This window comes from Perna viridis, chromosome 6, assembly GCF_037379345.1.
Source record: "Perna viridis isolate PV_CMFRI_1.1 ecotype Kerala chromosome 6, ASM3737934v1, whole genome shotgun sequence".
Classification (NCBI taxonomy): Eukaryota; Metazoa; Mollusca; class Bivalvia; order Mytilida; family Mytilidae; genus Perna; species Perna viridis.
The window spans coordinates 31989684-32004899 of record NC_142450.1 but is presented as its reverse complement, the minus strand read 5'-3'; the positions used below and the strand labels follow the sequence as shown (position 1 = coordinate 32004899).

The following is a 15216-nucleotide window of genomic DNA, read 5'->3' as shown; positions in this document are numbered from 1 at the left end:
TACAAACGATATTAACTTGAATAAGCATGTTTCTTTTATGTGTATTATAGATGCTATCTGTTAGAAATTATTCTAAGCACCACAGTATGTGTAATAATTAAACATTCGTTAAGAACGTAAACAAATGATTAATAGAGTCGGTTTTCCGATTTCTTACATACAGAGAAGTAAAGATTGAACAATATATAAAACCCTTATAGTAAAGTAAAGTTGCGTCATATACCACAGTTCATTGTATTTCCTTCTCATAAAGTGTTTTTTGCGTCTGTATTTTAGTGTTTCTGTCTAAATACTACACACTGATACTTCCAATGATGTACAAAATAGTCAGAGGAAGTCAACATTATTAAACATGATTGTGTATTTATAAAGAATGTGATGAAAATAACAACCAATTGAAATAGGTCTATACATCTTTTTTGCTTTTCACTATGATTGTATTTTATTGAAAGTCAAATATCAGTTAAATATGGAATCGCTGATATGATGTGATTAGTTTTTTATACATACGTCTTTGTTTTGTCATCACAATACTGTCACAGGGGATTTGAATATCCAATCAAAATCTACATTCAAGTTGTGAACTGCATAAAATAGAAGAAGATAGTATTTGTTTGTTTAGATGCTATGATGTGAATCGCTGCTAACGGTGCGCTTTTTCTGATAAAAGGTTTAATTTATACGTAATTGTGTTATAACAAAAATGCAGTATTGTAGTATCTAAAAATGAGTGGATGTGCTGTCCAAAACTTAAGAAGACTTACAGGGGTGGTATTTTACATGATTTTTGTTAAGAGGAGTGTAGTTTTGGCATTAGACGCACAGTATGCGCACATATTGTCGGAATCTTGTGAAAATCATCCGCAAAACCAAACTTTTAACAGTATGTCATTTTGCTTCAATATAACCTCTATCGAAATACCAAAAGGATACATAATACTGAACGCAAATATTGCCTTGTTTCATTATCTTTCTGTATTGAATAGGCGACATTTGAAAAAAGCGGTGACAGTTCTACAACGAAGTAATGGCATCGGGTTACCTATTAATAAACCTGTAAAAGTAATTTTTGTTAACGACAAAGGTAACCATATAAAGTTTAGACGGAAAGTTTCGTCATCGAGTTCCCTTACAGAAGACTGCAACTTGGAAGTAAATCTGATTGATATCGGAGGACATAATTCTTGGAAGAACATATCGTATGGTAACATGACAATCAGATTAGCAAGTAAGTATTCTTTATAACATACTGTCAGGAAAAGTGTAAATATAGTTTACTGTTTGACGTTAATTAAAATAATCCCATAGCGATTGATTCTTACGTAATATCCCTTTTTACCTTTGTATTGATGCAATTATTCAAGTACATTATAATCTCTTCATCATTGATTTTGATTTATTTTTAAGATTAATATTAAATATGGGATGTATATGGCTGAAAACTGGAGAAATCACACTTTTCGCTGTCATCTTCCTGAAATATTGAATGATTAGGAAAATACATTTAAGATCGAAATTTACCTTTACTGTTTCTTTATTTATGTCAACTAAAAGCACTCATCTTGTGATATCTCAGGAGAACGGGCCTTTAAATATCACAATTTCGCAAAACCAGCAAATACCGACAGTCTATGCAACGACTAAGGGGTACGATTAATCAAGAGTCATGAATTATATCATGTTTTCTGTTTTAAGTAGCTGTCTTTTTATATATATATATAAAAACAAACAAAAAAAAAAAAACAAACAAACAAACAAACAAACAAACAAACAAAAAAAAACAGGATGTCAAAAACCCACAAAATTTACTTTTATTTCCTTATTTTCCATTTAGAACCAGTTATAGACCACATAAATAGTTTCTGTTTTTCATTTCGGAGTGGTACTTTTGAGATAAACTTTATATAGATTATACATGAAATAAGCACTTTACAGAGTTATTGCTTTTATTTACTTTGATTTGTTTGATTTCAGTGTGAGATGAATGTATCATTTTCTAAAAAGTGCAGATCTGAATGCAGAAATGGTTATTTTTATGTAAAAGTATAATGTGTGTTGACTGCAAAAAAGCATTGTTTGTTTGGTGGTTTTTTTTCACCATGAATCATTTTACCATTGGCCGTGTCTGAGTTTTATGTGGACTGGTACTTAAGTTCAATGTAATGACATCTCAATTGAGCAACAATAATACGTGCTGAGAATTGTAAATATTGTTTTTTGTTCTTTGGACATATTTACATCCAGAGAACTATGTCCTCACCCAGGAAGAACATTCATATTTTCATATATATATAAAACTATGACAAAATAACCTTTTCACAAAATATGAAGTTGTTTCATGGGTCTGAACACCCTTTTTATTACCAGAAATTTGACCAGAAAGTGACCGAAAATTACAGAATGAAAAAAATGTCTGAATTTGTTTTTGCGTCATTTAAATACAATGATTTTCAGAAGTTTTTGTGTTCTCGTAGTAGTTATGGATTCAAGTCCCAAATATTCAATTAGCACTTTAAACATTTGACTTAATGAATAATAATATTGTATCTTTGGCCAATGAGAGCCATTTAATCCCATATCGCCCTAAATTATTAGGGTTTCAATGATTGATCGTATTTGAGATTCTTTTGCATTTTTTCTCTATACCATTCTGTTTGGTCGACAAAATTTAGCTTTAGTTATATATTACTTTTTTTCTTGGTACATTGTGTTAAACCTGTCTGTACTAAATTGTTGTTACAGGATTATGATAAGTTTGAAATAGTACTTGTAAGAATTACGTCTTACATCTAGGAAGTTTCAATATTTATATGATGTTTAAACAACTTAAATGTATCGGTTGGACAAAAGGGAATAGTAATGTATGCATTACAACCATGATCAGGCGATTAACGAATGCATTTGATATTTAAGAAAACACCGTGCCCCATCTTTCAATTAACACTACAATTTTAAGCATCACGCTTTGTAAGAATCAGGCAGAGGGTGAAACATAATATTAAAAAATAACACCGTTTTGAAAGTGTAATTTGACTATTTGCAACATCAAAATCAAGAATCCCATATCATGCGGGTAAGTTGAGTAATGATTTCATTGAAATGTACTGAAAATGAACATTTCAAGGGTAAAATCCCATTTTTCTAACATTTTATTGAAAAGATTTCTGAACAAATCCAGTGATGCAGAGATTCTCATTAAGTACAATTATACTGTCAGAACGGTGGGGTTATGACTTGCATGTTTCTGATTTTCTCATTTTGCCTGATTATTACTATTACTTACACTTAATTATGACGAAAAGTTTGTTGAAGTATCTTTCAAGAACTCAATTTGATTTTAACATAGGCGTCAAAAGAAATCAAAATAAATGATATTGATTATAGTATAAAACCAGAAAATGATGCCAAAATGTAGAGATTTAGGTCATCAGCTCATGTGTGTAATTCACGAAGTGATTTGATAACATTTGCCAGAAACGGAAGTTACTGAATTAATGATGTGAGTAAAAAAAAATTACACGCCTAACTGAGAAAAGTGAATAGCAGTCTAAGCTATAGGTTATCTGTATAAGCATATAAATTTCTTATATTGCAATGTATTTACTAAATATAAAATCTTCTTTAAGGGAGGCTGTTTTTTATGATTATATATATGTTTATTTGTGCAGTTGTTAATATATATGTGTAAGATTTTTTGTTTACATTGCGGCTGTTGGTGGTGGGGATAATTAGAGACCGGGTTAACGGAGCGATACATTCTCATTTCTGAATTGAATTTTTTGAGCAGATTTTGTTGTGGACTTTGCTTATCCTGAAGTGCATGAAATTATCATACCAAATAGTTTTGCTACGTCTTTATGTGTTATTTTTAGTTATTTTTCTTGCATTTTCGACCATGCATGTGTGATATAAGCGTTTACAATATTAATCTATATTAATCTATAATCGTTATGGTGTATCTGATATCTTTAGATAACATATAAGATTCATTCGATATCAAGGGTGAGCCAAACATGAATTAAATACCAATCAATACTTATTACAGCTTATCTTTGTATATAGTGACATATATATTTAGTTTTATCATTCTAGACAAACACAATCTTAAGTATTATTTTCCAAAAGTGCTTGGTGGTTTCTCTGATGTTAAAAGTATAAAATAGTGTATGCATGAAAGAGCCATATATTTCAGATGAATACAAAAATAAAACGGAGTAATACATGTACCTCTTGCAAGACACCGACCACTTTTGAAAGGTCATGTCAAGTATGAAAGAAACTACACCCATGAAAAATGACAAATGACGTTCATTCCTCGTGAAGAAAACTGACACTCCATAAAGTCTTATGATGTTGAAAGAAACACTTTCCGGCCAAACATCTTTTTCTTTTCTTAGTTCTGTGTTGTCCATGTAGCTTTTGTGTAAGCCGCTTAACCCTATCTACGAATACAGTGTAACGGCCGCAATCACTTGCAGAGGTCATATATTTTAAGTTAAATGATATAGCAACTACAATGTTGAATGAATAATTGACCAAGTGAAAGTCTCATCATATAGCTTACTGGGAAATGCCGCTTTAGAAACTTCCTTGTTATCAAAATAAGATGCAGATGTCTATATTTCTGACGTGTCCTTTTGTTCAAGCTCCATAAGACAAATACATGTAGATCCTCATAAGTCATATTCTCTTTTCTCTCTATATACTGGAAACGGAATGTTTTCCCGTAATGTTTCTTGACTCTCAAATTATGAAAATTTTAAACAGAATGGTAGTTCTTGATATTATTTTTCTGCAATTAACGGCCACACTTGCACATCAAATGAAAAATGTATTGTCATATTGTAGAAAGAAAAAGTTATAAAGATTATAACTCACATCTTAAAGTTTTGTTAAATTATGGAGAAACTTAATTCAAGTTAATGTTGAACTGTAAAAGGCATAATGATTTTTTCAAAACATAAATATATTCAACTTCTTCCCCTTACAGATTACACATGCCTGCTACAAAAGTTTACAAGATGTTCATGCCATTAATCAATGGCATGTTTAAGAGCATTTGTATATATCGCTTAAAAAGGAATAAAGGGGACCAAAATTCAAGCCGAAATAAAAATAATGAAATCAATGGACAAATACCAGACATGGAAAACAGACACACTCAAAACAAAGAACATAAAATAACCAATTTAATACATAAAAAAAACAATGGGTAAATGAGCAACTCGGACTCTACTAAAAACTGGGAGCATAGTTCAGGTACATCAATAGGGCAAGCATCCTATGCTTTTCTAGAAACACCCGCCGGGTTGTCCAGGGTAGACAAAAGAGGAAAGGTAAACTATGAAACGTTAAACAAATCAGTTTTCATTGTTCAGATGGATACACCGTAACAATCCACGAGTTCACGATGACGACCATAAAACTTCAGTGATGATTTCAATCTAATAGCAACATAACCTTGTCCCAGAAGCCTATTTGTAAGAATTCTAGCACGATACAAAAGGTCTGCGTAGTTACGGCAAACTCTGGCATAATGCATGAGTTGTGATATGAAAACCCCATACGCAGGTGCTAAAGAGATGCTGCCACAGATGAAAGGAAAATTGACAATATGAAATGAAAAGTCATCGAGTTTGTGGTATAGTTTGGTTAATAGTTTTCCTTTACCATTAAAACGACATTTGTAATTACGATTGACAATGTAAACATTGTAATTTTGTATTTAAACTTATCGGTTATGAACTATGCAAATTTTAGGTAGACGTCGTTTTGTGATACGGTTGAGCAAGTCGTTCGAGATAACTTAAACATTACTAGATGACAATTTTTTATGTCAAATTTGAATAGTGTAAGCATTATGTGACGCCGAAAATAATGTAACGTCAGCGACCTCCGACTGTTGTAATACATTTATTCTTCACTGCTTTGCTTCCAACAATCTGCAAAGCAGGTGCAAGAACAATGAACTCTTCCGGATAACCTGCATGTTCATTTCACTTTGATTTGAGTTCGTACTGTTGGTTTTTTTCTGCTATAGTAATTTTGTAGTCTTTTAATGTTTTACTTTTATTTTTCTTATGCTAAATTTGGAGTCCCTGATGTTTTCTTTTCAACAGATTTCCCCGTGTTTGTACTTCTGATATTTTCTTATTGCACGTCATGGTAAAGAAATGTGGGATTAATTGTGTGTAGTGCGAGTCAACTCACGTGACCGGCTGGAGGGTTTTATAGGTTTTTTTCAAAATCTCGACGATACTACATATCAATGCTGTCCAAGCATTGTTTATGTCCAGGCATTATTTTCTCCAAACGTTTTAATATCTTTAAATTATATTTGATCTTTTTAATATGGGCATGCAACTATTTTGAAATGTAGTTCAATATCGAACTGTTCGTAATAGAACTAATATTTCTGCAAATTGTTTGTTTATAGTTCAATTCAATATTTGTTCAAATGAATTGCGTAGAGAAAAGAAAAACGCCTATGTGAAATATAGGCAAAATAATACCGAAGCGACAGCACCATTGGGATAATTCAAATACGTAAATTCAAAATACATGGCCTGATTGTGAAACATAGACGGTCTACTTACACATTGTAGCGAACCGATTAATTAGAGTATACATCAAAAACTAAAACATTAGTATTATGAAACGAGTCTTTACGGGTTAACTAATGGTCTGCATTATGAAATTTGATGATGATTAATTTTCATTAATTAATCATGCATTGTCATAATAATAGTAATGAAAAGTAAAATGGTAAGAATCTTCCGAAGATCATATTTGTGTGAGAGCAATTGGGAATAAGGGTAAGAGGAAAGGTGTTCAGGAAAAAACTGACGGGCATAAATTTTACTTGCACTTTTCATTCTAACACTATTCTTTGATTTTTTTTTAAACTGCTAATGAGGTTGTACAATATTGCAAAGTGTATTAAACACTACACTTGAAATCGATTTTCTTCATTAAGTAGAACTCCAGCTAAGAATCATGCAAAATGTGATACATGGTTGGAAAGCCTACATATTTTTATTTTTGATATCTTGTTTAAAATGCTTTAGTAAACAGAAAATAACATTTGGTTTTTCATATAACCCGTGTTCATAGGCGATAACAATGGTATAGAATGCACTGTAGAATTCAAAAGTAAGGGAGATAACTCTGCAAATGACACTCAGATACAATAGAATCTATTGGATTTTCAATGTTGATTATCTCCGAAGAGCAGGCAGATTTGAATGAATAATTACACATTTCATAATATAGATCCATAAAACAATTTAATTTAAAAATAAAAATAAGTAACCTTTTTTTTTGGGGGGGGGGGGTGTATCACATTTTTCAGATTTTGCATGATTCTTACAAAGATAGCTATTTAAATACAAAATATCTACACCATCATAGTAGGTATCTAAATCTTTAGTTTGATGTCCGGGCAAATGGGAGCAACGACTGTATTCTTATTATTAGGTATTGATTGGTCGACAGTATGATTTCCTGTCTCGGAAATGATAATATTAGTTTTTTTTTGTAAACAATGTGTTCTTTCGTGTTTTAACGCAATGATGAAAGACCAGAACGTTCAATTTATCAACAATCATTATATTGACAAATACTTTATTGATCAAAGAATTTTAACTCAGCCTAAAAACAAGATTTTGAATATTCTGACCTTTTGTTAATGGCGTTAAATTTGAGTTAAGGAATTGTAGCAATCTGCAGTTAATGGAGCTGTAAAAGAATATGTTATGTTTTGTGTGATATAAACCAAATTGATTTTTTACAATTGAAAAGACAGGGATATTCATTTTGAAGGTTACTTGGAAACTTCTTTAAATTGTATTACTGAGGAAGCTTATCGAAACATTATGTTAATAAATTGGTAAAACACGATTTGTTTACGAAAAGAAATACGTACAAAAATATTATAATGTATAAGCAAATAAACACATCTGGCAATTAAATATAGAGGGTCGTTAGAATTTACTATTTGGAAAGTTTCTTTGTGTGATAACATATATGAACAATATGAATTCAATGATTTAGACAAAAGATAAAACTTTCTTGAGCTGTTGCACGTAATAATGATTCGTTACACACAGTATATATCTGATTTGGCACATAGCATTGCGATATAACTTTATTATCTTTCAAGTCTTGATTTCTGGATTAGTTGTATTTTCATATTATTAATTACTTTCTATTTGGACAGGCATTAAAACTTTTATTATAGAAAAGGGTGAATGAAAACGATTTTGTTCACGAATATATACGTTTTTTATGTTGCATCTTGGGTGATTAATTGTATTCACAGGAAAATATACTGGAACAGAATTGTTCAATATAGCCAACTTTTTGATGTAATCACTCGTAACTTAACATCATAATTACACATAAGAAAGAAATTCTAGTCTATACTTTCTTAATAAAATCTAGTTTATTTTCATTAATGTCTTTGGGAAACCGAGAAATGTATTTTAAACATTATCTATATGTCTACAATAACCCAAAACAGAAGAGAACATTCCTAAACAACTTTATTTTGGCACAATGATTGCTATATATTCGATTGACAATAACAAAGTATTTGACTGCTGCCGTGATTTAATCACATTACATGGTTTCTATTAAAAGAATTTATGATATTTGGTGTCTAGTGTCGGTGATAAATTTTTGTTACAACAGAGAATGAAGATAACATTACAGGAAGTAAATAGCACTACCTTTCTCTATGAAATACTTATTATAGGTATTGTTGGGGCAACGTCTTCTGTTTCAATCAAGATGTTGAAGTGACAACGTAAAGATCAAATATTGCTTTAAAGATGGATGGTCCTTTACTGTGGTATGTTTTCTAAATTTAATGAAACATGTGTAGTTGAAATAAGGTGATATTGCGGTTAAAGCGATATTTATATTTCACAATAGCAAGAATGAATGGTTTAAGAATCAACTGATCTCATAGAGAATGTTCAGAATTCAAAAGGAAAGCTTAAATGAATGAGCATCTCGAACTCCAAAAGGAAAAAAAAAGTGAAGCATTAAATAATTAAAATGCGAATGGAGGAATTAAACAGAAATATCGGTTGGGTAATGAATTCTTTTTGGTATATTTGTCATTTGAGTATTAAATTGCCAATGTCATTTCGCTAAACTAAATCTAAAGCACCGTTGAAATATGTTTACTTTAAATATTCAACATCATTGAAATTGACACTGAAATTCGGCACACTGGCTCCTGAATTTTATTAAAATGTCATAATTTAACTATCCAAGTCCATGGCGCACGTTGATTCAAATCATCACTTTTTTGGTTCAAATCAGGTGATTTCAACGGTCAGGGGATTAATGTTACGTTCTGGTTGGTAAGAAATCTCATCGCTGTATTGAGCGGCGTTAAGGTTGACAGGAATGCACACCAGTTGAATGTTTTGCGCACCCCACATGACCACAATTCCTTAGCCGAAATTGTCGACCTCATGGACGCAGTTTAAACCTCTCATTCCGGGGTTTGTAGACACGTGTAGAGTCATCTCTTTTCTGCAGCACGAATCTAGATTCATCGCTGAACAAAACTCGCCTCCAGTTTTGCAAGTCCCAGATCATTTCAAGTCGATGTTTGGTCTTAGTACTGCGCCAAAGTAAGGACGTCTGGATCGTAATCCGTTTTCACGGAGGCGATTTCTGGCTGCCTGTGCCGATATCACTCTCAGACCTGGGACATAAGATGACATTTCTGACTCACGGTCCCATTGTTTGCGCTTGTTTCAAGTCAGGAATTTCTGGCCAGTCTATGTCTTGTTTCGTTTTCACCTTTCGTTTATTTTACGTTGCTTGAGTATATAGGAACAAGTCTTTCCCTGTACCTGCGTATGTTTTGGGCCAGCTGTAGCCTACCCAGTCAAGTGATGGATTCCTAGTCGTTCATTGAAGACCAGTGGGTAACCTTAGGCAGACATTTTCATCCCGGTAGTTTTGTTTCCTTTTTGACATATTCACCATACCTATTCTGGTTATATTGCATGTCTTTATCACTCAAATTTTGAGAAAATTCTTATTTGGAAAAAATATGTTGCATTCGGGGGGGGGGGGGGTGTATAGTTGGTATTGTCCCATGTTTTATTGTGTTATTTTTTCTATGCTAAAATTTTGTTTGTCTATTTCGGATGATTGTCCACCATTTCAGCATTATTTACTTTCTTTATATATCATAATACTTTGTTGAATTGTATGGTATCGACTAAATATGATGTTTATGGATACCTTTTATGACTCGTGTCGTGGAGATGCATTATTGTTGTTATTCTATTAATGGATTACACTCACGCTTACCCTACCGGTGCACCTGGTCCATGCTCCCAGTTTTTAGTGGAGTTCGAGTTGCTTAGTTGCTTTTGATACTTTGAATGTATGATTTTATTTACTTATGTTCTTTGTTGTGTATATATGTTTTCCATGTCTGGTCTTTGGCCCTGGATTACATTCTTTTGATTACCGTTATAACTTTAGTTCCCTTGATTACTCTTTTTAATTTGGAGTGTGCTGCTGGCTTGGCAGGGCATGGCATGCTTACCCTCTGAGAGCACTTGATGGAGTTCATGTTGTTATTATTTATGTTTTGTGTAACGTCTAGTTGTCCTTTTTTTCAACGTCCTTGTTTTCATTTTTCAAATGTTTTCAATTTTATTCGAATTGTTACATTGTGTATGCAGATCGTCTTTGTTTCCTACTTTGACGGTCTGGCCATGTTTTTGGAATTTGACGTACAAAATATGGCACAATTGAATAAAGATTTATAATATACGATCATATTCTACCAATATCGAATATATGTTTGAAAATTCTTTTAAAATAATACTTTTATCAAGAATAACCGGTAATTATTTTTGCAGTTTGTTGATACTATTTTGAAGTGACCTAAATTTTACACCAGGTCGTGACGTATCACTGACCCGATACGTCATGATCGGCAGTTAAATGCAAGTCATTTCAACTCAAACATTTCCAACATAACTCGAATTGAAAAAACGAATCAGGCACAGCATTACTCTTCATGCAAGATCAGGAAATCTCAGAGACTCAGGTAAGATGTCATAGTTCTCTAACTCTGGGGCCCTTGTTAGAGAACGATCAAATCTTAACCTCGGGTATCTGAGGTTTCCCTATCTTTCACTCATACATGTGTTAGATTATTATTATCTTGATTTCGAAGTTTGACTCAAGAAGATTTAGTCGGCAACCATTACAACCCATAATATTTCATACATTGGTTAAAAAAATATGTTGCGATACCTTATATTGAACACTGCAGTACATGCAAGGTTACCCAATTGTTATCTAAAACATTGACCTATTAATTACATAATGCTGAACTTATCGTTTTGAATTTTTGCAACAGATCTTTTTCCAACGTGTCAATTCAAATTAATTACGATTCATACAACGTATTCATTCTTTATCTTTCACGTTAATGAGTTCATAATGAGGTGATAATATGTAGTTTAATTATCAATAATTCAGTAATCAATTAAGTTTATAGTGGTTGTAGTATTTGATGTGTGAAACATATTACAAGTAAACCAATATAATTTTCTTGGAATCCTATCTTCTCGCGTGTACTTAATTAAAAATCAATAACCATGCAGGTTTAGTGTACTTACCAAAGCATTGGGTTAACAGAATTGTTTATGGCATAAATAGGTAGTAAAGTGCGAAAAGTGATATTTATTTGCCATCTGTAATGGCATATATCTCAGATACAAATGGTTTTAAAAAAAACTTTTATGCATGACCCTTTGCTATCTGTCCATTTAGATAAAGTCATTAACATTAACCACGTTTGTTGAGTAGTATGTGATATTGTAAATGATTGCTTGCTGCTATCTACATCCGACATGACTGTTGTTGGTTCATGTACATTCGAGCATTGAACCTGTGTATCCAATTACTGTACCTGGCTAAACGTAATATGCGTGAAAATGATGATTTGTAACTATTGAGAGAGACATATGAACATTACCACGTGGTTCCGATATGTTAAATACATAGATTCTATAAATTAGGTCTGTCTGGCAAAAACATTACTTTTAAAATTCGCTTATTATGAGTCAATCAAATCAAGTTCGATTTACACGTGTGGTTGTTGTAATATGCACAATTCTTTTGTCTGATACTGAAGGCTTTAAACAAGAGAACATTATTCAATTCTAAGTATGAACAAAAGCATTATAACCTGGCAAACATTTTTTATCAACATACTTTTAGGCAAAACCAAATCGTAATAATAAAGTGACATAAACAATACACCTTGTAATCATGTTGCGGTACTGTCTTCATTATCAGCCATGAAATGCTACGGTTTATTAGAGAACATGTACACAATGTATCTTCATTTATAAAAGCGGGTGTTCCCGATTCAGGACATTTTATTGCAATCGTAAATGAACAACTACAGAAACAAAATAAGAAGCTTTTAGGCAAATTGTTGAGTCGTCAATCCTTGCCAAAGTATTGATAAAGGTCATTCAGAAGTTCGCTAACCAAACAGTCCTCGAGTGAGTACTTATTTGAAGCTCAATAAAGCAGCTTTGTACAATTAAATGAATTCTTCAAATACAGATGTAATGTTATATTAGCCAAATGAAGTCTTTATCTTGAGATCAGTGTTATCTGGGAAACAAAGCAAACAACCTTGAAATGTATTGAAAACATACCCAAGGTCATAATTTCTTGAAAACATACCCAAGGTCATAATTTCTTGAAAACAACCCAAAAAATTTAAAATATTTATACAAATATTTTTTCTATGTTTTTATAAGAAGCACTTCCTGTATCGACATTTCCAATTTAAAACTACATTTAAAATGTTTTAAGTATAATTATGTTGTTATCATCTAATGATGCTATGAAGTATTGCTAACTCTTTTCAAAAATGGGAAAAAAATAATAATGGAATGTGTTCTTTTGAAGTTATTGGAAATACTTTTGTAAACAGAATTTTCAAAGTCAATGTATTCCATTTCCTTTCTGTTGATTGATAATTATACATCTACTACTCTGGTAAAAGTACTAAGTTATACAGCGATACGATATTACTATAAAGATTGTATAACACAAGTTGACAGAAAAATATTATTGAACAATTGACTGAATTGTTTGACCATACCGAATCGTTATTCAATATCTTCGATATTAAATATCGAAGTTTCGAATGAACAATTGTTATTCTCAATTTATTAAGTTGTAAAATCTTACTATTAAAAGAGAGGCGAAATTTTATGGGATTTGGTGTTGTTAAACTCATTCGCTATGATGTAATGGAGCAGGGTTTTGATATCCAATCAGAATGCTCATTCAAAGACGTGAAATCAATAAAATAGCAATAATTGGTTTTTGTTTGCTATGTCTGTGATACTGTGTGATAGCTTCAATTAAAGTAAAGTTTGCTTCTTTGTTCAATTATACAGAACATCAAAAACATTTTTGACCGATTCATAGAGTGTATTTGACCGAAAATGGCTAATCTTGCTTTTCACAAAACTAAAAGACTTTTTGAATTTTATGTCATGATTATTGTTGTAATGAAAAGTGTGACTGATTCACTGGAATTCCATCTTGCGAAAATATCATCAGAGGCATGTAAAATACAAAAAAATGTTGACATTCCTATGAGACGCTTTACACTTTGTTTTGAAATCAGTTCAATTGCGTTATGGGAAGGATATACACCAGAAGAGATAGAAATTTTCGTTGATCATTTACAGTTTTCAAACATAAGGCACATTAGAAGATCTGTCTTCCTTTATACACAACCAATGAAAAAAGGATCAACGTCATTAAATGAAAAGACAAAGGAAGTCAAAGTCACATTCATTGATAACGTCAATGGTCGAATTAGCGTCCTCAGAAATGTTTCTGAATCCTGTATTTTGACTAGAAGCTGTATTTTGCAATTACAAATGTTGGAATTGTTTACCTCTAACCTCACCATTCACAATGTAGATGGAACACTTTTGATAAAGTTTACAAGTAAGTAACTCCTTGAAACATGTGTACCAGCTTATCGAAATTTGCAATAGCTATATAATTAGTATTTTAAATATTTAATTGTATTAAGAAACACAGGGATGATACCACTGCTGGCGGGCCATCGGTCCTCGAGGGTATTCACCAACCCAGTAGTCAACCTGGTTTGATCATTAACTATATATTATATGTTATTACCGAACTTTGCAACATCACAAAATTCAAAATCAATTTAACATTGAGGTTTCATTATTACAATACTGTAGCTCTTTTTACATAAAATAGGAGAACTTATCGCTGCCGAATTTGGCTTTACATTTTTAAACTTTTAATTTTTAATTTTGATTTTTTATAACTTCCGTAGTATTTGGATCCAAAGCTGCTAATGACAGGTAACTCTTGAAACACAGATACAGCATGATGGGAATTTGTGTACTAAGTATACCATGATTTTCATTAAAGTCTAGTCCTCCTCGATGTGCTATCATTGCAGCATATTAAAGACATAACATTTCCTGATATATCATTTAAACAATTACAAACAGTTTGCATAGTTTATGTTGTTTTGCTCAAAATCGACTCTGCAGTTTTTAAAATAAGTTCCTTATGGTTAAGTTTGTTTTGTGTTCAATTTTCGTAAAATTGCATTTTTACATCTTTATCAATTTTGAAAAGTAGTACTAATTTGGTGCAGATGATTTTATGTTAAGGAAGAAACGATAGTTTGCTACATTAAACAAACACTTATCAAACGATTCAAATCGATGTCTCGTATTCTTTATTTTGAATTACAAAACGTCAATTTATGTAGCCCGTGGTCAATCTATGACGCTGTCGTCAATCTATTTAGCCTTCGTCAATCTATGTAGCCCGTCATTAATGTTGTTTATCTTATTTGCATTCAAGAAACTCGATTAGCATTGTATAATTAGTGATTAATTGGAGTCTAGGTGATTTGATATAGACGTCTCTTGACGATTGAGAGTAAAGATGAATATACGCAAGGTCTTTTTGTTTTCATAAAGTACAGAAGCTTTGTGGAAGAAATACAACCGTCTAAATGGGATGAGATACATTCATGAAGATATTTGTTAATAAAAACGAGCTCCTTAAAGTTTAGATATAGATTCTATCAAACATCAAAAAGAAGCAATATGCATGTATAAAGTTTATTAAAATTTACCT

The 15216-nt window shown here is 31.8% G+C and overlaps 1 protein-coding gene across 2 annotated transcripts in view; it reads left to right on the top strand.

Moving 5' to 3' along the window:
* The first annotated feature begins 530 nt into the window (after positions 1–530).
* The window catches only part of LOC148614571 (uncharacterized), a 35711-nt gene continuing 21025 nt past the window's right edge, over positions 531–15216 (top strand). The window contains exon 1 of one of the 2 annotated variants that reach the window (XM_088588740.1): positions 531–1228. In XM_088588740.1, coding sequence (XP_088444866.1) covers positions 727–1228 — 502 coding nt within the window. In that variant the 5' untranslated portion in view covers positions 531–726. Of the gene's footprint in view, positions 1229–13422; positions 14035–15216 lie in introns of those variants that run through there. The other variant, XM_088588739.1, reaches the window with a different exon arrangement.